Source organism: Herpailurus yagouaroundi, unplaced genomic scaffold (assembly GCF_014898765.1).
Source record: "Herpailurus yagouaroundi ecotype Mexico unplaced genomic scaffold, PumYag 205, whole genome shotgun sequence".
In the NCBI taxonomy this organism is placed as follows: domain Eukaryota; kingdom Metazoa; phylum Chordata; class Mammalia; order Carnivora; family Felidae; genus Herpailurus; species Herpailurus yagouaroundi.
This window is the reverse complement of record NW_024412436.1, coordinates 13,918,392-13,941,984: the sequence shown is the minus strand read 5'-3', so window position 1 is coordinate 13,941,984 and position 23,593 is coordinate 13,918,392. Positions and strand designations below refer to the sequence as shown.

Here is a 23,593-nt window from a genome sequence, read left to right as displayed (position 1 = left end):
TCCATCATATTCATGTCACTAGGTTACCTCCGCCTCTGCAATGCTAAATGAAAATGACGAAAGCTGAAATCCTCAACTAATTCCCGAGTTTAATGGAAATTCCCCCCCAATATTATACTATCCTGTAAGATGTGTGGTATAGGTTTATACAATGCATCCTTATCAGCTTAAGAAAACTCATTTTTATGCCAAATATAGTGAGATGCTTATGTACGGATTTTATCAAATGCTTTTTCTGAATCTCTCATTTCTTGCATGTTTCTCCTGGTAAAGGACATTAAAAAATTAGCTAATGTTCAACTAGCCTTACATTACTGAGATGGAGACAAACCTTATTTGGTTAAGAGGTGGTATTTTTTTCATATACATTGCTGCATTTGGTCCATGGATATCTTACTGAGGACTTTTGTATCTATGCCAGTGTTCATAACTGAGGCTGGCATATAATTTTCCTCTCTCAAATTGTTCTGTTTCAGATACCAAAATTGTACTAACCTCATAAAATACTACTCTTTAGAAGAGTTTGTATAAAACAGGTAACAACTTAAAGGTTTTTAAATTTTGTTTATAAATACTTTAGATTCCCTCCCTCCTTGGTTTTTAGATTTTGGGGTGAGACTATTAACTATTGACTGTGGGTCTGTCTTTCCATTATTCTGCCAGTCTTGGTCAATTGTATTTTTCTACAAAATGACCCATTTCTTGGCATAAAGCTGTTTATGGTACAGTTGATCTCTTTACCGTAACTATAATGACATCTCTTTTCCAATCCTACTATTTTTTGTAACTTTTCATTTTTTATTTGATTCTGCCAATTTTTCCATTCAATGAAACAGCTTTTGGGTTAATGATTTCTATTTATGTTTTTTATTTAGTTAATTTCTCCTTATATTTTTACTATTTCCTTCTGTTTTCTTTGGGTCAAGCTAGCCATTAAGATTTGTCCATCTGAGGGCAGCTTAGATGTGCCAGAGGTTTCTATATATCACACATCCTGTCACTCAAGTCTAAGTCTTTTATTTTCCAAACATTTTTTACTCTTCATAATGATGTGATTTTCACGTCATGAATTTAGAAGTGTTTTTAAGTTTCCAAACATTTTGGGACACCTGGGTGGCTCGGTCACTTGAGCATTGACTCTTGATTTCGGCTCAGGTCACGATCTCGAGCCCTGTGCTGACAGTGCAGAGCCTGCTTGGGATTCTCTCTCTCCCTCTCCCTCTACCCTCCTCTGCTCGCTCTCTATCTCTCTCTCTCAAAATAAACAAACTTTAAAAAAGAAAGAAGAAAGAGAAATCCACACTCCTTTGCGTCCTATGCTGATGGTGTGTGGCCCAGCGCGGAGCCCCACCCCGTGTAGACGGAGGTCTCAAAGCCCAACCTCCTGCAGGCCCACAGCGGCTGCACATCGACGACAGACCTGAGTCCGTAGCTATTCACGGTCCTTAACTGCCATCCTGAAACACAAGGCTGCTGCCGCACCTGTCTGCACACTACACCAGGGTTCCTGGCAGAAACCCGGGGACCGGCCTTTCCTTAGTTAAGGACTCAGCCGGAAATTTCCTATTTTCCTGCAGGGGTTTGACACTGGTCGAGTCCACCATCTTACCAGAACCAAAAGTATTTCATAAATCTGTCCGTTATACAAGTTCTTGCTGCAGTTCGCATATACTTGGCGTGGTGAGGCCCCACCCACGTTCCCTCTGTCTACCACTGCTCGCAGTCCGCTGAGACCCCAGACATCACGTCATCAGGTAGTGCAGTCACCTTTCTGAGAAATCCGGAGCAGGGAAATAGGCAAGGCTTAGTTTTCATCCCAGGTACAAATTACAAAAACCCAACTATTCCAGCAATCTTAAAATCTACAATGTTTCCATCATACGTGAATTTACAGTATTTGCTGAAATTACTAACATTTTCAACTCCCTCCTCTAGCCCCACACCTTTGGCAGGAAACGAATTCCTTAAACACACAACCTGCTATTTAAGTGGTATTTCACATTTTTTGGGTCCTAAGTTTACCTTAGATTCCCAAACCTAGCTAGCGGGAAAGCCCGAAGATCTGACGAATGTTCATAATTTAAAGTCCTATTTGTATTTTTGTACAGTTAGCTCTAAATCCTCATCCATCCGAGGTGGACAGGGTGGGGAGGCAACCCCGTCCCAGTTTTCCCACACGGAGCAGGCTGGCTGTAGTTGCGGCCAAGAGCTCCCTCAGGGTGCGGACTACTTGACAGTCCTTCTGTAACTCTACCCAACTTTCACTAGAAGGTAAGAGACGCTTACCTGATGGTCCTGAATCTTCCTGCCCACCACTCTGAACGTGTTGTTGCCTGTATGGTGATATATGTGAACTCTGCTGAACCCCGTTGAGCCACCAGCTGGCACCCACTTCTTGTTGGCATCGTCATAAACCATCACAGCAGCTCTTGCCTGACAAATACTCTGTTCACTGTAAAAAATAAAACACGCAAACTTAAGACATTTAAAATATGCTAAGTTTCCCATTCAGCTCTACAAACCAGAGTGAGCCCACAATTAGTGCCTCACTGGCTGCTAGAACAACGGGGAACATGACAGAGGCTTCCTGCCTCGATGGGCAGAGTCTAAGGGGGCAAAAGAGACCAAAAACTGAAGTGTAGTGTGGGACCGGCGGGAAGTCAGGATCCACGAAGAGCACATAAATCAGAAACACAAGAAATGTTTTCTAATCTAATACACCGAGTATCTAATACATTCGTCAAACTGAACACAACCACAGATATAAATTAACCGTCATCGTTCAACTGCACGTATGTTTATAATACTGGTGACCTGCGATTACCCACCCTTTACTGGAAAGGTGATTCTTACCATCGGGCGCACTGCAAGGCCAACGTAACAAACTCTGACCACTTCCATCCGGTCCGTGAGATATGGAGTGGCCGCTAACAATCAACTGATGGCAATGTGACTTAAGTCCTGACTCCACGCGGGCAAGACAACATCCCATGTTCATTTAAACATGCGAAGGTAAAATGAGATCCTTTCTAAAGATCCCTCGAGATTTTAGATTCTAACCCTCATAAGTAAACATTAAAGAAGAAAAGACTAATTTCCAGGAAGGATCTTTAAATCTCAGTTTCATTCCCATTATTTGTTACCAAATAAGACTGAGATACACAAATAAAATGTAAAGATGATCCTAATTTCATATTATGTGCTAGGTTCATCTTTTAAATATTCTATACTACTACTGGGGAAAAAAGGGCTGATTTGAATTTTATTACTTCATACCATATCTTATTTTTAAAAAATCAAGTACCAAGAGTGGGTAACAGAAGAAAACAGGTACGTTATGTTAGGCCACACCAATTAAAACGACTCAATCTCCATGTCCAAGACTTAGCTGATGCTTAAAGCCGAGACCAGTGGAGGTGCTCCCAGTGGCTCAGCCAACCTTACCCTTAACAAAAGTACTGCCCGTTCTACCAATTTTAGCCTCAAAGATTTTAAACAGTTATCAGTGTGGGTTCTTGGCCAATATCCTCAAAAACAAGTCACTCTCAGACCCTCCCCTCTTACTCACACCTCTGCCCCGTCCCTCAATAGCCTGTGTTTTACTCTTATCATGTGACGTGATGACAGAAGATCAGGGGAGACCCACTGGAGTGACAGCACTGAGCGATACGGTTGCTTCAGAACAGCGAGGTCATCACTATTTCTACCTTTCCATCAGAGAAACTTTACAAAAACGAGCTCATAACAATACGTGTGCAGCACAAACACTGAAATAAAGTGGTACTGTCTAAACTTCCATGCTGCACTGAAGTTTCTCGGTAAACTAGTTCTGGGAATGAAAACAAGTTAATTACAAAAAGTGTGAGTTATTTCTAAACGCCTAATTAAAGAGCACCTGTCAGCTCAAAAGTTGAAATCTCTTCATGGCTCACAGCAGAAATACTTGCCAAGTGACAGCATTTACAGGGCCCTGCACAAAGATTATGTGAAACAAGCTTAGGCAAAGTGCCCCTTACAGCATACAATCCAAGACACAAATCTACCATTAATCGTAAATAACAAATCTGTAAATTAATACATAACAGTATTTTCCCATTCTCAAAAATTAGTATTTCGGGACATATGTTTCCTAAGGTTCAAAATACACTATCTCCTCCAGAAGTCCCAGCAGGATCATATAAGCCAAAGCAATAAACCCCCATTTGTTGTATATTAAATCATTCCATGCCTAAAAAAAGTGTTTGTTTGTTTTTGAGTTTATTTATTTATTTTGAGATATATAGTGAGCAGGGGAGGGGCAGAGAAGGAGAGAGAGAATCCCAAGCCAGGCTCTGCGCTGACAGCAAGGATCAAACTCACAAACCGTGGATCATGACCTGACCCAGAATTAAGAGTTGGACCCTCATTCGACTAAATCACCCAGACGTTCCCCCCACCCCAATTTTTTTAATACACGTAGGAAATCTAAAAGCAAGAGATGCCCCCACTTTTACCTCCATTTTCCTTCCCCACTGCTCTAGAATGGGTTTCTGGAGACATTCCAAATACTGAAGCACACAGTTGACCAAACAGCTTTGACTAATCCTTGATTAATCAAGACACATACAAACTACTTAGCAATCAAATGTCTGATCACCTCCATTTCCCTGGGAAAGCTACAACCACAGAAACAAAGCCAGATGGACACAGCCAGGTAGCCAAGGACAAAAATGCAAAAATTAGTTGACTAGTTTCCTAATGAAGATGAAAGCAAATCTTCAAAATGAGATGTCAAAAATATAAATCCAGCTCTAAACGAAGCCAAGAAGCACCAAGAGAAGCCAAGATTAAAGAGAAGAAAGAGAAGCGGGGAACAGGAACACGGCCATGTGGCAAAGCTGTAAGGGACAGGTTATGCCCAAATAACCCTGTCGTCCTGGAAGCCACCGGGGGCTCAGGGAAGCCACGGCAAGGCCCGGACAAGAAGGGATGGCACTGACCACTGGAATTCTTAGTGACAAACGCAAACCAAATCTTTCCAGTTCCATTCCACAGCATTGGAGGGCCTGTCCTCACTGGACAGACGTCTCTGCCATTATAAACATCCCTTGGTCTGTGCCCCAGTTCCAGGTAAGGGGCTCCTAAAAGCCCTGGGATCTCCTGGGCGACAGACATGTCTCTGGTATGCTAATAGTGGCTCCATGCTTCAAGATGGAGGGTGGCTGCCAGAAATACCCAGCCTGCTTAGAGGGTTGAAATTTTCAGTTCCACCCCAGCCCCCACTTCCGGGGAAGGTAGAAGGGCCAGAGACTGACTTCACTCACCAGTGGGCAATCATGTCATCACTCACGCCTACATAACGAAGCCTCTATAAACACACCCAGACAAGCTTTACCCCGTGGTGCTGGGAGGGTGGCAAGCCGGCAGAGGGCACGGGAGCCCTGTGCCTGCCCCAGAGTGTGTACTATGCAGTTTTTCCACCTGACCGCTCCTAAATTATATCCTTTATTTAAAACAAAACAAAGAATAGTAATAGTAAGCCGAGCAGTTTTCTGACTTCTAGGAATTATTCTAGCAAATTACTGAACTTGAAGGGAGGTGGTGGGAACAGCAGAATCTGTGGTCAGCTAGGCGTTAAATGTGCAGGCAGCCCAAGGAGCCCACTGGCTGCTGGTCCCTGAAGTGGGGCCAGTCCTGGGGGACCGAGCCCTTAACTATGGCACCTGCGCTAACTCCAGAGGGTGTCAGAAGTGAACTGAACAGGGACACCCAGTTGGTGCTGGAAAATGGAACTGGCGGTTGGTTGATGCAAGAAGAAAACCACACAGACACCAGCTCCGATTAAAGGTGAGCATAAAATAGGCCAGTGGTACCCAGTTTTGGATTTCATGAACCCACAGACTTCAAAAATAGACCGGATGGATCTACAATCGGCTGACACAATTTTGGTCTACTTTCCAGGGAGGAGATGGGGGGTGGGGGGAGGGAGGAAACATCACAGCAACTTATTAAAATGAGGATATTCTGGAACTTAAAAATCTCAAAATAAAAATCATGCAATGTAATAATGTAAATGTAATAACTAGCTTTCTATACAATTCTCTAGAACACAGTCTATTTTTTCCCCATTTCTCCCTGGTCCAGTGAAATACTTAAAAGGGTCTGCTTTCAAGTAGGACTGGCCTCAGTCACGAAAGAACTGCCTATACGTGGGTGTATATATGAGCAATGGAGAGTTGACAGAAACAGCTTACAGATTTTTCTGATAGATTTCTAGCTTTCTCTAGGATTTTAGCTGAGAAAACGAGTAAACTTCCAACTTGCTGAAATTATATACATACGTGTGGTTTTTCAGGGAAAAGTGAAAGATTTAAGTACCAAAGCTACCGAAGAGTCAAAAAAAAAAAAAAATTAAGAAGATGAAGATCTAAACAAAAGCAAAGCAAAAGAGACAAAAATTTTATGACCCTTCTAATACCATTCTATCTGTGTTATACTAAGCCTCTAAAATAAACACCTAGTCGAAGTCAACATTCTGAGTCAGTAAAGGAACTGCACATAAGATTAATATTAATATTAATATTTTACTAAGCTACAGTTTTGTGAAGATGAAGCACTAAATTAGTTATAAATAAAAATTTCAGGGGCACCTGGGTGGCTCAGTGGGTTAAGCGTCCAACTTCAGCTCAGGTCATGATCTCACAGTTCGTAGGTATGAGCCCCACGTCGGGCTCTGTGCTGACAGCTCGGAGCCTGGACCTTACTCCGAGTTCTGTGTCTCCCTCTCTCACTCTCTCTCAAAAATAAACATTAAAAATTTTTTTTAAATTTCATTTTATGACCAAATGCATCAGGAAGATATTTCATCTTCCTAATATTAATTTTGGTATTTTAAAAACCATGGTATAAAAACCATGACACTACATTACAATTTTGTGGCTTCACCAGGTAATTCATTTCTGAATACAGCCGAATTTCTGGGACGAAACTACATGATGGTAGAGAAGGCATGCCAAATTCTATTCTCATAGGTCCCAGGGTTTAAACAGCAGACTAAGGACTGCTGGGTTACCTACACACCACTTACTGAGGTTGCCATAAAGCCCAATTTTTGAAAACAGCAACTTCTCAAAGACACCACTCGTTAGTCATTAACTTGTCAATAAAGCATGACTATGACAGTGCCTCGCACACAGTAGGCGCTCTTTGAGTGCCTCATCAGTGCAGTTTCACCCAACAAAATCCTACTCCTCAAGGCCTGAATCAAGTATCATCCCTTCTGAGAAGTGTTTCGGGGGTCCCGCTGAGTTGCCGTAGCATTCGGTGATCTTTCAACCAGGACGGACTCTGAGATGTTTGAGCCACAAGAGGGGGCCGGGATTTTACTTGAGGCCTTTAAGCAGAACATGACTTCTGTTTTTAAAAGCGGACCAGGGGCGCCTGGGTGGCGCAGTCGGTTGGGCGTCCGACTTCAGCCAGGTCACGATCTCGCGGTCCTTCGAGCCCCGCGTCGGGCTCTGGGCTGATGGCTCAGAGCCTGGAGCCTGTTTCCGATTCTGTGTCTCCCTCTCTCTCTGCCCCTCCCCCGTTCATGCTCTGTCTCTCTCTGTCCCAAAAATAAATAAACATAAAAAAAAAAAAAAGCGGACCAGAGCTACTGTGTCAAGAAAGAGTTTAGGAAGGTGACAGGAACTCAAGCCGCTCAGGCTGGCATGAAGACCAGCGCGGGCCATGCGCGTGGGGAGGCACGGGGAGGGCAGCACGCGAACCCAGGCCAGAAGCGCACCAGACCAGTCTGCTGCTAGGAGACGGCGGGAGGGGGGGGCACAAGCAGAGACAGGAAGAGATAATGAATACCCAGCATTTTACAGATAAGGAGTATGGGGTGCAACGCCATGTGCATATCACTATTGAAAGTCATGGTCCCAATTCACTTATTTATTTTTACACACATATAAATGTGCCTTCCGCACCCCTGAAATCCCCAATATGCAACACAGAGCCTAACCCGCGGTTAGGCTATACTATACAACCTCTACTATACAACCAACCTCTTAGACAAAGAGAATTAGCACCTGGTCTGTTGTGATACTGAGTCATTCCATGAACTAAGATGACAGTAATTCAGAAGATAAAATATTAAAACAGAAATTACACCAAAAGCTGCAAATTTTTAAGACAGGATTTCCCATCTTCTGCTCTGATGTCAATATTTTTGCTCAAGCCTGCAATTCTATAACATGTCAAGCATTAAAGAGGCTGAAAGCAAAACAATGTTAGATTTCAATTCAATTCCACAAACACCGTTCACGCCTATATTGCACAGCTCCTCGGGCACAGAGTAAAACGGAACTAGGCCATCTCAGTTATAAAAGATTATGCACTCCAGGGGGAAGAACACCTGTGTGATGTTAAGCACCAGCAGAATCACAAGAGTGCTTTTTCTCTTGGCTCCCCACTCCAGGATCCAGCAGCCCTGCAAACCCATGGGTCATTCCAGAATCCTCCCTACCCTCATCCGCCCAGGCACTCAACTCGGCACCAAGGCCTGCCAATTCTACTTCCTAATGAACTTCTAAATTCTTTAGCTCCCTTTGCTCACAGTGCTCAGAAGCTCTGGGCCCTCCCCAGTTTCTCAGCAGTCTCCTAACTGGTATTTCTGACTGCATCTTACTCCCTCCTCCAACGCTTCTGCAGGGGCATTTTGCTAAGTGAAGCCTGATCGTGTCACTCTTCAGGTTAAGACATTCCAAAGACTCATTTCAGGACAGACTCTGGCTTCCTAACGTGGCAGACAAGGCCCACGGTGATTTGACCTCTGTGTTCCTCAACATCCTTTCTTTGTTTCAAATATGTATTGATGGCACCTGGGTGGCTCAGTCGGTTAAGCATCCGACTCTTGATTTCAGCTCAGGTCATGATCTCAAGATTTGTGAGTTTGAGCCCCACATCTGGCTCTGCTGACAGTGCAGAGCCTGCTTCAGATCCTGTCTCCCTCTTTCTCTGCCCCTCTCCCACTCACACACATGCTCACACACACACACACACTCTCTCTCTCTTAAAAATAAACATTTTAAAAAATAAAAATTAAAAAATATGTAAAGTAAAATTAAAAATGTTTAAACACATATATGTATTAGGCATGTAAAATGTGCCAGGCACCACTCCACCACCCTAGTGCTGGGGACACATCTGTGTTCACAACAGTCCACCCCCAACAGCACAGTGACCATGATGCCATCCTTGTCCATATATCCACACCCTGCACCTGCCTGTCCCGTTACCTACCTGCACATTGCCTCTTCCCAAATGCCTCTGCCTAGTACTCAGCTGGCCCCCCAATTTTAGACACAAGTGTCACATCCTCTTGAAAGTTTTTCCTGCCCCCCCCACCCCCACAAAAGGAGTTCACCCATTCTGTTCTCACAACCCACTATGTGCACCACCTCTCCACCAACATCGTACTAAACCCCTGAAGGGCAAGCACTGTATCTTTTCACCTCTCCTAGTTAAGATCTGTTAAAAATAGTGACTTGAAACGTAGTGACAGACAGTAATTGAAAAAAGTAAAAAAAAAAAAAAAAAAAAAAAAAAGTAAGTTTTGGTAAGAACCCCGAAGTATGCGAGGGAAAGCCCCCTTTTTTTACTTCCAATACCCATATGGACAACCTACCAAGCCCTCTGCTTTCTGGCTGTAAAACCTATCATCAGCACTCAAAAGCCAGAGCCGGGAGGCTCCCCACACCCCACTGTCTTCTCCCAGCAGCTGCCTTGTGTCCTGATCAAGAGTCAGCTGTGTTTGTGCCCAAATGTAGCCATTCCGACTGTATCTGTCTCGCAACGGTGCAACTGATTAAGCTGCCACTGTGCGAGTACATAGAAATCCTACCAAATTAGGTTGAGCGTTTCGGAAAGTCTCTGTCAAGGTCTGAATCACTCAACAGCTGTGAGGCACGTTTTCAAGGGCGGAGGGCTCACCCGGGTCTGGCAGGGTTCACATTCAGAACACTTCACGTGCGCCCCAGTTCTCTCCCACCTTCCAGAAACCAAAGCTGAAACGCATGATAGAACACGGGTGTGCCTTAGGAAAAAAAAATAATGTAGAATTCTCACCACCAGACCAACATGAAAAGCTTAAGAGAAAAAGGGTACAGAATTAACACGTACGTTATAAAGCAGACTAAGACGTTTAAAGGCACGTATCATTTTTAAGGACACCACACGTCAACTAGTTCGGTTACCCAACCATTACCATTACCACCAGGGCAGGTCACCCTGGGCTCGAGAGCTTAGGGCACAGTTAGGAAATGCTAAATAAGCTTTTCTCCTTCACGAAAAACTTGCTAAGATTCAGGGGGAAAGCTGCTTGCTAGTAACAGTCAGGTGCCGCTGTCACAGCTGTGACACTGAGGGACACATGAGAGATGTCAATGCCACTGACAGAGACAAAATAAAGGCAGCAATCCGTTTTCTGCAAGGCACGGAAACCGTCTGGGAGGCAGCGGATCCAAGTACGTAGAAAGGCAAACCCTCCCGAGAAGACCGCACAGTTGTACACCTTTCTAAGAAATGCCAAGGTTAAAAAAGCAAGTAAAAACACCAGTGTGTCACTACTAAACTCTGTCCCACAGCACGCGAGAAGCACACGTGCAATCTGGCGTAATAAATGACCCAGTCACCAAGGAAAACGACCAGTACATCTAAGGCAAGATAGCATGTGTTAGAAAATGTTTGAGCAAATCTGTTGGCTATTCCTGTAGGCTGAAAAAAAAAAATCTCTTAAAATAGGGAGAAATCATTAGGTTGGGTAAAATGTAGAAGTACCTGAAAGGGGCCACTTACTTATACATGCGGTCATGCGTTTTCAGGAGTGACGAGGATGGTCTTTATAGCCACCTTTATGTACTACCTGGCTTCCACCACGAACGCCTCCTACTTGAATTAAGTACAAAAAAGAGCTCGACTCCATCCACAGCGTCCCTGGAGAGGGAGGAGCGACAGAGCAAATGAAAAAGAACAATCGTGGGGTTCTCGAGAACACGAGAACGGGAGTCTGTGGGGAGAGAAGAAGAGGGGGTCATGCCGGGCAGGAAGCAGCAGGAGCAGCGAGGTGATGGGGACCTCTCAAGGGCCACCCAGACTGGGCACGGATGGAAGCAGATCTGGCCTCACCACAAAAGAGCACAGGGAAGCTCAAGCCCGCCCCTCCCCCCCCCATCCCCGCCTCTTCTGGGGCACCCAAGAAGACTAGGTAACAAAAGTAAAGCAAATGTTTTGTTTTCTTTTTTTATCGTGGGGCGGGGAGAAGCAGAGAGAAAGAGAGAGAGAGAGAGAGAGAGAGAGAGAGAGAGAATCCCAAGCAGGCTCTCAAGCCCAACATGAGGCTCGATCCCACGACCCTGAGATTATGACTTGAGCAAAATCAAGAATCAGACACTTAACTGACCGAGCCACCCAGGTGTCCCAAGCAAATGTTACTTTTATAAAAATATTAAAACCAACTGCATCAGAAGACTGCACTCTACAACTATCCATGGACAAACTTATTTTCAGAGTCTATGTTTTAACATATGACTTCACTGCACGCACAAAAATCCTAACAGAATGAAGGAAAATATATTAACAGGTTACTCCCCATAGTACCTTGTACAGACAGACACACCCCCTCTAAAAGTCATAGTATGGGACGCCTGGGTGGCTCAGCCAGTTGGGTGTCCAACTTCAGCTCAGGTCACGTTCTCATGGCTTGTGAGTTCGAGCCCCGCACAGAGCCCGCTTGGGATCCTCTGTCCCCCTGGCTCTCTGCCCCTCCCCCGCTTGCACTCTGTCAAAAATAAATAAAACTTCTAAAAAAAATAAAAATAAAAAATAATAAAAGTCATAGTCATAAGAATCCAAATCTCTTTACGTTATCGAAGACCTAAAACCCAGAAACACTTCAGTGACACAGGTATTTAATTACTGAGCCAGTGTTGTGAAGAAAACGATGCTAACAAAAATACGAATATATGAATACAGCACTAAGTGCCACAAACTATTCTACGTACTTTGCCTTTATTAATCCATTTATTTGCCAACCTTCTTTGGTAGGTATTTGTCAATATCCCCATTGTACAGACAGGAAATTGAGACAGAAAGGGCGTTCAGAGCTGCCAGTCTGCTTCAGAGTACGGGCTCATGGCCACTCTACCTGAATAACAGTCTTTCAATTCTATTAGTCGCACAAAACTACCTCTTCAAAGTTTTCTAACTGTTTCCGCATTATATTTTATGTAATGTTTTATTTGAAGCTAGGGGAAGGGAATCCACATACAACTGACCCTTGAACACAGGGGCTTCAATTGTGTGGGGATTTTCTGATACATGACGATCCATCCTGTAAACATATTTTCTCTTCCTTATGATTTCCCTAACATTTCCTTCTCTCTAGCCTACTTAGTGGTAAGAATAAAGCATATAATACATATATAACATATAAAATATGTACTAATCAACTGTTCATGTTATTTGTCAGGTTTCCCAGTCAACAGGAGGCTATAATAGTAGTAAAGGGTTTTGGAGTCAGAAGTTATACGCGGATTTTTGACTACACAAGGAGGGTTCGGTGCCCCTAACCCCTGTGCTGTTCAGGTCAACTGTATATACAACGGAATATTACTTAGTCTTAAAAAGGAATGAAATCTTGACACGCACTACAACATGGATGAACCTTGAAGACGTCATGCCGAGTGAAATAAGTGAGACCCAAAAGTACAAATACTGTGTGACTCCATTTACGCAAGGCACCCGAAGTGGTCAAGTTCACAGAAAGGAGAACAGTGGCTGCCAGGGGCTGAAGGGAGGGACGGATGAGGACTGATTATTCAATGCGCCAAAGTTCAGTTTGGGATGATAACCAAGTTCTGGAAACAGGTGGCAGTGATGGGTACATAATAATTTGAATATACTTAAGGCCACTGAATACACACCTAAAAATTACAAAAATAGTAAATTTAGTTATATATATTTTACCACAATGAAAACTATATACATAATAGTTTTAAATATCTTTAAAATGTAAGAAAGTATTCCTGTCCAGCAAAGAATAAAACTATGTTCACCTCACTTGCATTTGGTTAAAGGTTGTATTAACACAAGTTTAAAAAACTTAATTTTACTAAAGAAAACGGATGACATCTTACAGAACTAATCTAACTTGTTATAATAAAAACTTTAAGGTTTGTTATGTTCCTTTGTTTGAGATACTCCACTGCTCTGACTTGTTTCTGAGACATCTCTTTGGGTTGTTACTGACAAGCCATTTCTTCCTTCTTCTAAACTTTGGCTGTAAAATCTCACCCCCATGTATTTCTGGCCCCCCGCAAGGACTAGAAAGAGGGTTCCCAATGATCCCTACCCTCCTGGTACTCACACCGTCGTGTAATCTTCTCCCACCGCACGTGGGCAGGACCCAGCGATCTGCTTCCATTCTACGGCAGAAGTTATGGAATATCATTCCCAAGATCAATTTACAAAGACAGTGGCTTCCGCTTGAGGAAAAGGCCCACATGACAAGGCCACCTGGCAGGAAGGAACTGACCCCCGCCTCAGTCCAACAGCCCACAAGCAACTGAATCCAACCAATAACTTCTGTGAAGGGGCCTCGAAGCAGGTCCTCCGGCGGTGACTTTGGCTGGGACTGTAGCCATGGCCAGCATCTCAACAGCACTTGCTGAGAAAGCCGTACTCAGATTCCCGATCCACAGAAACTGTGTGATAACAAATGTGTATTGTTTTAAGTCATTATGTTTTGCTGTAGTTTTACTGTATGGCCATGAATTACTTCATCACCTGGACCGATACCCTCTCGTCTGTCCCTAAGACCTTAAACTTCTCCCCCCATTATATTAGTTCCAGGTGTACAGACAATGATTCAATACGTGTGTATATTGTGAAAATGATGACAATAAATCTAGTCAACATTCATCATCCTACACAGTTAAAAATATTTTTTCTTGTGATGAGAACTCTTAACAACTTAACAAAGACACAACACAGCACTGTAATGAGACTCCTTGGGGATCTCACACTCCATACACCCCATGGCACTTCGCACGTGACACACACACAGGGTGCATATTCTCTAGGCAGGCACCCACCTCTATGAATTGAACTTGCAGTTTCAAAGATCGATTTCCAAGATACCAGCGAACCTAAAACCTCATTAATAGCACGAGAGCTGACAAAAAGTATATACATTTAGAAACAGTCACAGAAGGGGGAAGTATGTGGAAACACTTCCCTGGGCAACATATACCTCCGCTATCCTGGCAAATCCTCCCGTTAACGAGAAATTTTTCTCAGAACCACTGATCAGAGATGATTTCACCTGTTTCCCGAGGGGTTTGGCCTCACATTATTTTCACCAGGTTATAGGGCAAAAAACAGCCACCGTACTTCCAAGCACTGCCTGAGTTAAACATATCAAAGGGGCGCCCGGCCGCCTCAGTTAGTAGAATGTGTGACTCTTGATTTCAGGGTTGTGAGTTCGAGCCCCATTTTGGGTGTAGAGATTACCTAAAAAAATAAAATCTTCTAAACAATTTTTATAAAGACCACATACAGATGATTTTAGCTATAAAGACATCACACAGGACCAAGTTAGGACTGACTTAGAAGTAAAAACAGGTGTGGGGCAGGGGAGGCTGGGGTTTCACTTATATCCTTCATATTCTCACTTTGGTAGGTTATTAACCTCCTGAGGCAATAATTCAGTGAACACGTGTGACAACAAACCAAAAGACAAGTGCCACATGCGATCAAGAGAGAAAAACTGAAGAATGCTGTAGGATCTCAACCTTTCCCCCCCAAAAAAGTCTGTGCCAGAAGGGTCTGCTTCTGGCCCAAGTAGTGGCCTCACGGGCTTTTTCCCGAATGAGCCTCCTATAGATAAAACGCTAACCTCTGGGTAAAATGTACAGAACGACTATCTGAAAGTGCTGAAGAATGACTGGAAGGCAATCAGCTCTGGTAAAAACAAACAATACAGGAAGAGATCCCTGATTTTACAGCTTCAGCCCAAGGACAGGCCCAGAGTCTGTGCTACCAGGCAGAACAGCCCTAACAGAAAACCCTGTGTTTCTAGCTTCAAGAACCAACAGATAATGCTGAGGGCAATGCAAGGTGCTGGAAAATTGGGAGGATAACTGTAGGGGAACAAAGAGGGGGTGCACGGTCTAACTCTCTTGGCGACCCCTAAAATGATGCATGTGCGGGAACTTTCTGAGCAACCTCTCCAAGGCTAAAAGACCAACTAAAACACGAGTGGCTGCCCGCCTGCTCTAACAAGGTCACCACCAGTCCGCAGATCACTGTAAGGGAAGTCACAGGCTCCAGAGTACATCACCGACCAGGCCCCTAACTCAATGAAGTACTGAGCAGCCTCAGAGGAGAGACAGAGACCAGAGCCTCGCCACAAGATGAAGGTGAGCAGCGTTGGACTGAAGGCGGCTACTATCTCCATGTTCAAGGATAGAACTGAAATGAGAAGACAGGAAAGAACAGGTGAGAAATTTTTAAATACCAAATGAAATCTCTATTACTGAAAATATGTAGTTTTCCTTACTATTGAAGATTAAAATTCTCTGGATGGGCCTAAACGGAATGGAGATGGCAGATGAAAGAATTGGTGAACTTTACCAAGCATCAATAGAAATTACCCAATCTAAAGATGAGAGAGAAAAAAAGACTGGGGAAAAGATGAACCTTTAGGGTGGTACCAGCAGGTCTAACATACGTGCAAGAAGAGTCTGGAACCAAAACAAAAACAAGTGTAAAAGACGTGGGAATAACCACAGGCAGGCATATGGTAGCCCAAGATAAAGAGAAATGCTTGAAACACCAGAAAAAAATGAAACATTACATATAATTCAGATGACCATGGACTTTTCTTCAGAAACAATTGGGACCAGAGGACAGAAAAACGTGAATGTCAATCCATACCTCGTGCCACCAAAAAAATGAATTCAAGATATATCATCGACTCAAATAAGCTCGACGTAGAAAGGTTTTAGACGGAAACAGAGTGTCCAGTGAACTGGGGACAGGCGAAGTTTCAGCAAAAACCATGGAAGAAAAAAGTCGGCAAGTTAAAATTTACTCCCATCCAAACACACACCTTTAAGAAAATGCACATGTATGAACACTAACTAGATCTCAGTAAAGCTATCACAGAAAGAAAGGAAGGAGGGAGGAAAGCAAGGCTCAGAGGAGGAAAAATCAGCAAAACATAAACCTGACATGTATCCAGGTTCTATTTTTAAAACTCCTGCAACTAAATACAGATCCTCCACCCACTTATGACGGGATGAGGTTATTACGTCTTGATAATGATATTTTTTAAGTCAAAATGCACCTAGCACACTTAGCCTACGGAACATCCCACGTGGCCCCGCCCACCGCGCACGTGCTCAGAACACTGACACTAGCCTACGGGTGGGCCAAATCCTCCAACACAAAGCCTCTTTTACAACAAAGCGTCGACTATCTCACGTAGTTTACTGAACGCCGTACAAAAAGTGAGGCCCAGCACGGCTGTGTGGATACAGCATGGCTGCGTCCATCGTTTGCCCCCCGACGGTGTAGCTGCAGGGGGGCTCCAGGCCGCTGCCCAGCACTGCCAGAGAGCAGCCCTGCACACCGCCGGCCTGGGAAAAGATCAAGATTCAAAGCTGCAAGTAAGGTTTCGGGCCACTGTAAAGCCAGAAAGTCCTCGGCTGAACCACTGGAAGCCAGAAACCGTCTGCAATTAAAGGACAGATAACCCATCAAATATTGGGCAAATAACTGGAACAGAGAGAACATGATATATAAACGTGATTAAACATGATATAAACATGATATATAAACGGTCAGGAAATCCAGAGAAAAGGGCTAAACATCATTAGTCCTCAGGGAAACACAAATGGAAATCACAATGAGATACCACCGCCCACCCACCCGAATAGCTACGACGCGGCCCAACCGTGGCCTTCACACACGAATGCCTCGGGAGCTCCGAAAGGCCATGCGGCACCTGCTCACAGAGCTCAACACGTGTCTACCCTCTGACCCTTCAATCCCAATGCTAGGTGACGCCAAGACCTGGAAAGGGCCCGGATATCCCGCAACAGGAAAACGGTAACTGTGGTGCGTTCACACAATGCTGTGTCACCGAGCAGGAAAGGCTGATACCTGCAACAACACAGGTGAATGGCACACGCATCCGCTGTGAAGGAAGACTTACACACGGGGATGCATTTTGTGACTGCTAACCAATGACGCTCTGTAACGGGAAACGCTCATCGATAGCAGAAATAAACGGTTACCTGTTTATTTCTGCACAGAACAGCGGTTACCTGTGCAGGAGAGGGACGAGAGTGGGGATGACATGGGAAGGGACCTCAAGGAACCCTGCCTTCTGCCTCCCAGCATGTTCTGCATCTGTCAAAACTCTCCCAACAGTTTTGCCACAAGAGGAAGAAAAACTACTACTGGACCCTGGTTAATGATACACATACTGAAGTCCTTGAACAGTGCGCTAGCAACTAGTGACATACATCTAAATAAGCAATTTATACACACACATATAAATGGATAGATATGTGATAAATACAGGAAAAGATGAATGGACAGACAGGTGGCTGCTGGAGACAGGAGGTTGGGAGGGGTGAGGTATGGCGGGGGTCAAAAGGTACAGCCTTGCAGTTATAAAGAAGTCCCAGCATGACAAATATAGTTAATAACAATGTATTGTGCACCTGAACGTGGGCAAGACAGGAGATCTTAAAGTTCTCACCACAAGAAAAAATATTTATAACTGTGCATAGTGACAGATGTTAACTAGACTTCCTATGGTGATCATCTCACAGTATAAACATCCATCAAATCATTATATGCTGTTCACATGAAACCAGTGTGTCAAATGTATCTCAATTAAAGAAGAAAAAAGATATAACCACATGTAATTTTTCTTCACATTTGTGCCAAAATCCAGTAAGCATATACATTTCATACTGCTGAAATTAAAATCCCAATCAATGTTAAAAAAAACATTAACGGAATCTGGATTGTGGGTGTACTTATTTTCACTGAACAATTCTTTCAACTGTTTCGTACGTTTGAAATTTCTCACGACAAACTTTTGGGTCAGGGGGTTAACCCAGGGCTCATGCCTGTGCAGCATTCTCTGTAAACGAGCTAATTATGCACACACTTCACACCCATAATGACAATTATATGACACGGTACGTTTTAAAATCTTTGTTAACATAAAGAAAAGACAAAAGACTGGCATGCTTTATTTCTCCATATCCATTCAAATAAGAATTCTAAAAGTTTTAAACGGGATCAGTTTAGAAACAATGTGTAGATGAAAATAGTCTGGCAGCAGTATAATGACTGGTCCCCTCCCCTGTTCTCACCACACACACACACACACACACGCACACACACCCGTAGAGACAGTTTCAGCAGTAGCTGTGAGTAAGCACCATACAGGTATTTACAGCCCATACTTCTCTCCTCAGCTCCAAACCCACTTGGACGACTGCCTAGTATGTCCCGAACAAACCTCAGAACACCCCCTCTGCTTTCCCCACCCTAAGTGCTCCTCCCTCTATTTCCATCCCAGCTGACGGACACCGAAGACCCCCTGCAGTCTGGCCCCAGCTAGAAAGAGCAGGGCTGCTCCGACTGCCATTTCTGCATTGGCCAGCGCCCCCCAAGTGTCTCTCCTGGACCCTCCTCCTTCGGCCAGGCAGCCGAGGCGTTGGCGCATCCTTGTCTCCTGCTGCTGCGGGGCTCCACGTCTGCCTCCCGGCCCAGCATCAGCACGCCCTGGACAAGGACAGGCCTCCAAACATTACCTGCAAGATGGAACGTGCCACTTTGCTCCCTAGGAGACTTTAGTTAAGAGTATTTTAAGCAGGACTTTTACAAAAGAGATCCACATTTCTGCTGGTTTAACTAATGTCACTTTCAGGTAAACTGTTAAAGACGGTTTATTCACATAACCACACCACTTCTGTAGTTAAGACCAGATGACACTGAGACCTTAGATTTCCTCATTACAGAACTACCGCTAAGTATACGTGTTACCAAAACCATCGCTACACAAACCATATCGTTCTTCCTCACAGAGCCCGCAGTTAACAAGGCTTCCGATTTCCTTCTGGAATCGTAACATCAGTGGCAAACTGTAGGGAGCGGGTGTCTTCAGATGCACAGATCATGGGTGTGAACCTCGCTGCCAGCTCTGAGGACTCCATTCACACAACCGTGGACCCAAACACGTTATTTAGCCTCTCAGAGCCTCCGCCTCCACATTTCTAAAGTGAAATCATAGTAGTACCCACCTCGTAGAACGGTTCTGAGAATGAAACCATGTGCGTCAAGCACTTCAAGGGCCTGGCACACGGGGAATACTCCGTAACACCATCCGTTACTAGAACTGCAGGAACGGCACTGTGGCAAAGGAAGATAGCAACTCAACGGGGTTCCAGAATCACAGGTGAGCACAACACGACCAGACTACCACCGTGCACCCTTCACATGTAACGTGCTGACAATCTGAAGACCCACCGCGTGCGTGGAGCCGTCCTCCGACAGGTGCAAAATCAGGACTTCCCACTCTGCCGGTGTGGGCGTGCGTGAACGGAGCCTGGCCAACTTCCTACCATCTGTGATCACCGGGGCCTTCCTTCTCTCTGCTCATCCCGGGGCTGCTGTTTTACGGGCAGCTACCAAGGCTGGGTGGCCAGTTATAGGGCTGGGACTTCACAATGGCCCTGAAGCGTCGCACCCTTGTTTCTATTTACGTGATCGGTCACCGTGTGTGACTCAGCAAGGGTTATGGGTGCTCTGGGTCCTAAGAAGGTGCTTTTTGTTAATGTTTAATATTTGAATTAAAAGTCAACTCAAAACTAGACGTATGTCCACATGACACCGTAGTACCTCAGATACTTGGACAAACTAAATGGATCACGACCTGATGCTGCTCCTGCTGGCAGATGGCCTCCTGAGCCTGCTTCTCTCATCATCCTAAGGAAACCCTCAATTTTCCCAGAGTATTTCTCGAACATTCATATGCGCCAGCTGCCAACTCCTGCTCAAAACTATTTCCTATGTTGCGAAATTCTGGCCTGAATCCTGGCCTGTCCTCTGCAGCTGGGAAAGCATGTCCTCACCGCTTTCCCGTGTAAGGCTCCTGCATACACACCAGGAGTCCGGGCCCTAAACGCGACACACCGGACCACTCGGCACAGTTAGCTAGATCAGGCAAGGTCGGCACGCTTCAGTTCTGCGAACCAGACCACGGGACCGCACACAGCAGGAATAACAGAAACGGCTATCCGAGGATTATGTGAGATGGCACACGGCGGACCTCCAATAACGTACACTGGTCTGCGAGCCCTGGAGAGCCCACGGCAAACACATTTCTTGCAAGTGTCATGTTTCATATTAAAACTTAATGAGTATTCTGCAATTCACTCCATTATCCAACCTGTTTTATTTTAATATGACGCTCCCCCAAAAGCCTCTCGATAGAACTGACCCTCCAGGTAAGTATGCCACATTCATCTCGCATACCACGGCCTGTCCCGCGAGGGTAGGAGAGCGCCCGCACAAAAGTCATGTGACTGTCACTGACAACAGAGTATCATGACGGAAGCAAAGAGGGATTCAGGAGTCACTAGCATGATGTTTCGTTCGCACACTTCAGCGGTGTGTTCAGAGAGGAATTACAGCGCCGCAGGATCGAAGAGAATCACCGGCCATAATCTGAACAACAGCGGCCCACTCGTACCACGGGTCTTCGGCCCGATACGAACTGCATGCCGTTCAAGAGATTTTGGCACGTTTTGTCCTGTGCTTCCACAAAATGTTGAAACGAGGTGGAATGGTAGCTATTACGTGTTTAAAAAGAAGGTGCTGGACAAAAAGGCCTCAGTGCTGTGCTTTTCTGATACTACTGGCAAAGCGGAGTTATATTACAATCAGTGGTTTCTTTTTTTATAATTTTACAGTGTTTATTTTTGAGAGAGAAACAGAGAGACAGAACACAAGTGAGGGAGGGGCAGAGACAGAGGGAGACACAGAATCCGAAGCAGGCTCCAGGCTGTCAGCACAGAGCCCGACGTGGGGCTCGAATTCACGAACCGTGAGATCACTACCTGAGCTGACGTCAGCTGCTTAACCGACTGAGCCCCCCAGGCACCCCAACAGTCAATGGTTTCTTTGCAGGCAAGACTGTTTACTGGCACCTGCCAAAGTGGTAACCTAGTTACGCACCTTGCCTGGTATCAGCTGTAAAAATTCTCTGTGGTCTACATTAAGAAGCTGAAAGGAGTATATGCACAATAAAAGTTCAGGTGAGACAGGGGAGCCTGGGCAGCTCAGTCGGTTCAGCCTCCGACTCTTGATTTCAGCTCAGGTCATGATCTCATGGTTCATGAGATTGAGCCCCACGCTGGGCTCTGAGCTGACAGTGAGGAGCCTGCTTGGGATTCTCTCTTCCTCTCTCTCTCTCTCTCTCTCTCTCTCTGTCCCTCCCCTGCCCACTTGCTCACTCTCAAATAAGTAAACGTTAAAAAAAAAAAAAAGTACAGGTAAGGCTAGGAATAGAAAGATGATTCTGTCATCTTGAGAACCAAACACACTGCTTCTCTGGCATCTTGACCTGAGCAAAAGTCAAGAGTCAGAGGCTCCACTGACTGAGCCCCCCAGGCGCCCCCTCACCGACGACACTTTCAAGCACAGCACAGAATCTGTTTCTGGGATTTCTTCAACGAAATCCCATCAATCACAATCTACTAAACCTTGTCATGCCCACGGAGGCACCAGTCTCTCTTTTCCCCGTTCCGTTCAGCATGCTATTTACTGCCGGCCGTGAGGAAGCGGAAAGCCTTCCTCGTCTCATCATCTCGTTAGTTGTTACCGCTCAGTCTCCTCTCCCCGTTCACATCCACTGGGCCACCCCTCCAGCAGGCCTGCAGGGGCCACAGAAGTCAGTCCAGGAATAATCCTACCACCGATGATTCCCACTGTGTTACAACGATTCTTTGACCCGAAGGGGTGGCAGGGCAGCGGGGTGTCCCGGCAGCACCTCTATCCACAATGTTAATACGTGAAGCATAGTCAAGTGTTGGCCGAACGTCAAATGAGCAAATCAATTTACGACGCCCACGTGAAACACTGGACAACCACTATTTTAATCTTCTCAGACTTTACAAAATTAGAGATCAACTTTCACAGAAATAACCTACAACTCCGTATTTGAAATCAAGGGAAAATGCACTATCCAAACATCCAGAATTGATACAATTTAGGAAAAACAGGCATATAGAAAACTCAACATTTACAGTATCAGGTCTATGCCACTGAAGCTTGGGAGCAACTCACTCTTAAAACTACCACACTAATCATGGCACAAAGATTCAAACTAAGTATTTCTATTCATCAGATCACAACGAGTCACATCTTGACACGAGTAGGTGGCCGATCTTACTTTACTCCCAGCAAAATTAGGGGAAGGTACTCCCGGCTCCCCAACAGTCTCCGAATCACGAAACGTGCTCTATCATGACAAATGGGTACCTAAAATACCACACACTACCCAGAACATTCTAATGTATGATGTTTCTGCCACGTTCTCGTCTGTTAGCTTAATCTTTTCCATGTGTGGCAGCTGACTACCAACTGGCACAGGTCCCAAACCCTGATCTTATTCCTCTGTCATTCACAGCATCTCCAAGCACAGCTGTGGGATTTTCATAGTACATCTAAAAATATAAAGTTCAAACATTAAATGAATTTCATCTAGCATTTAGGAATATCACTGAACCTAATTCACGTTAAAGTAATTTAGCAGAAGGCAGCATTCAAAATGATGCATAATCCAATTCATAAAAAATAAAAATGTTTTGGGCTGTATTTTAATTTTAGAAGTGTCCTCTTTTTTCTTCAAGATATGTAATGCCTGCATCTAACTGCACTTAGAGTAATCGTTTTATTATTATTTTCCTTCTACTAAAGAGGATATTCTTTTTGGCTAAAAATTTAGAAACTATAGCTTCCTCAGTATCCTGATATAATTCTCGGCCCTCCCACAACTGTAACAGAGAAAGACTTTTCTGAAGCCGGCTTACTTCGTCTTTGCTCCAATGACCTCATAAGCCACTTAAACTGCAAAAGGTTCATGTCACCTTTTAATACTGTTATTCTGCAAGTCCCATCGCTAGTGAGACAGACAGATGGCTCCATCTCACGCGAAGTACTCCTTATTGAAAAACCCAATATTCAGATACTTTTCTCCCCTCAGTGACCATCACAACAGGGACTTACACTTAGGTGTAACCCAGCAAACCTGTCCGACTGGTCCCTCGACCAGTCAGCCCCTGGGCTGGATCAGCAGGGGGTCCAGGGGGCTCAGGGGCACTTCAGCTCTCTCTGGGCTATGATTTCCTGATCTCTATAACAAAAGGACTCCCTGAAGTCACCCAAGTCGTATCACAAAATAGGAGGACCACACACAGCCCTAGTGATGCTGTCCATACAGCTGCAGACTAAGACGGGGCCGGGAGGGGGCAGATCTGGC

The 23,593-nt window shown here is 44.7% G+C and overlaps 1 protein-coding gene across 12 annotated transcripts in view; it reads right to left on the bottom strand.

Annotated features, from left to right (window-relative positions):
• ENAH (ENAH actin regulator) overlaps window positions 1-2,523 on the bottom strand; it is a 70,658-nt gene extending 68,135 nt beyond the window's left edge. For 8 of the 12 annotated variants that reach the window (XM_040451925.1, XM_040451932.1, XM_040451934.1 and 5 more), the window contains exon 1: window positions 2,287-2,523. In XM_040451925.1, the coding sequence (XP_040307859.1) occupies window positions 2,287-2,508 (222 nt within the window). In that variant the 5' untranslated portion in view covers window positions 2,509-2,523. The remainder of the gene's footprint in view (window positions 1-2,286) is intronic. The other 4 variants (XM_040451921.1, XM_040451922.1, XM_040451923.1 and 1 more) reach the window with 2 other exon arrangements.
• Window positions 2,524-23,593: the final 21,070 nt, after the last annotated feature.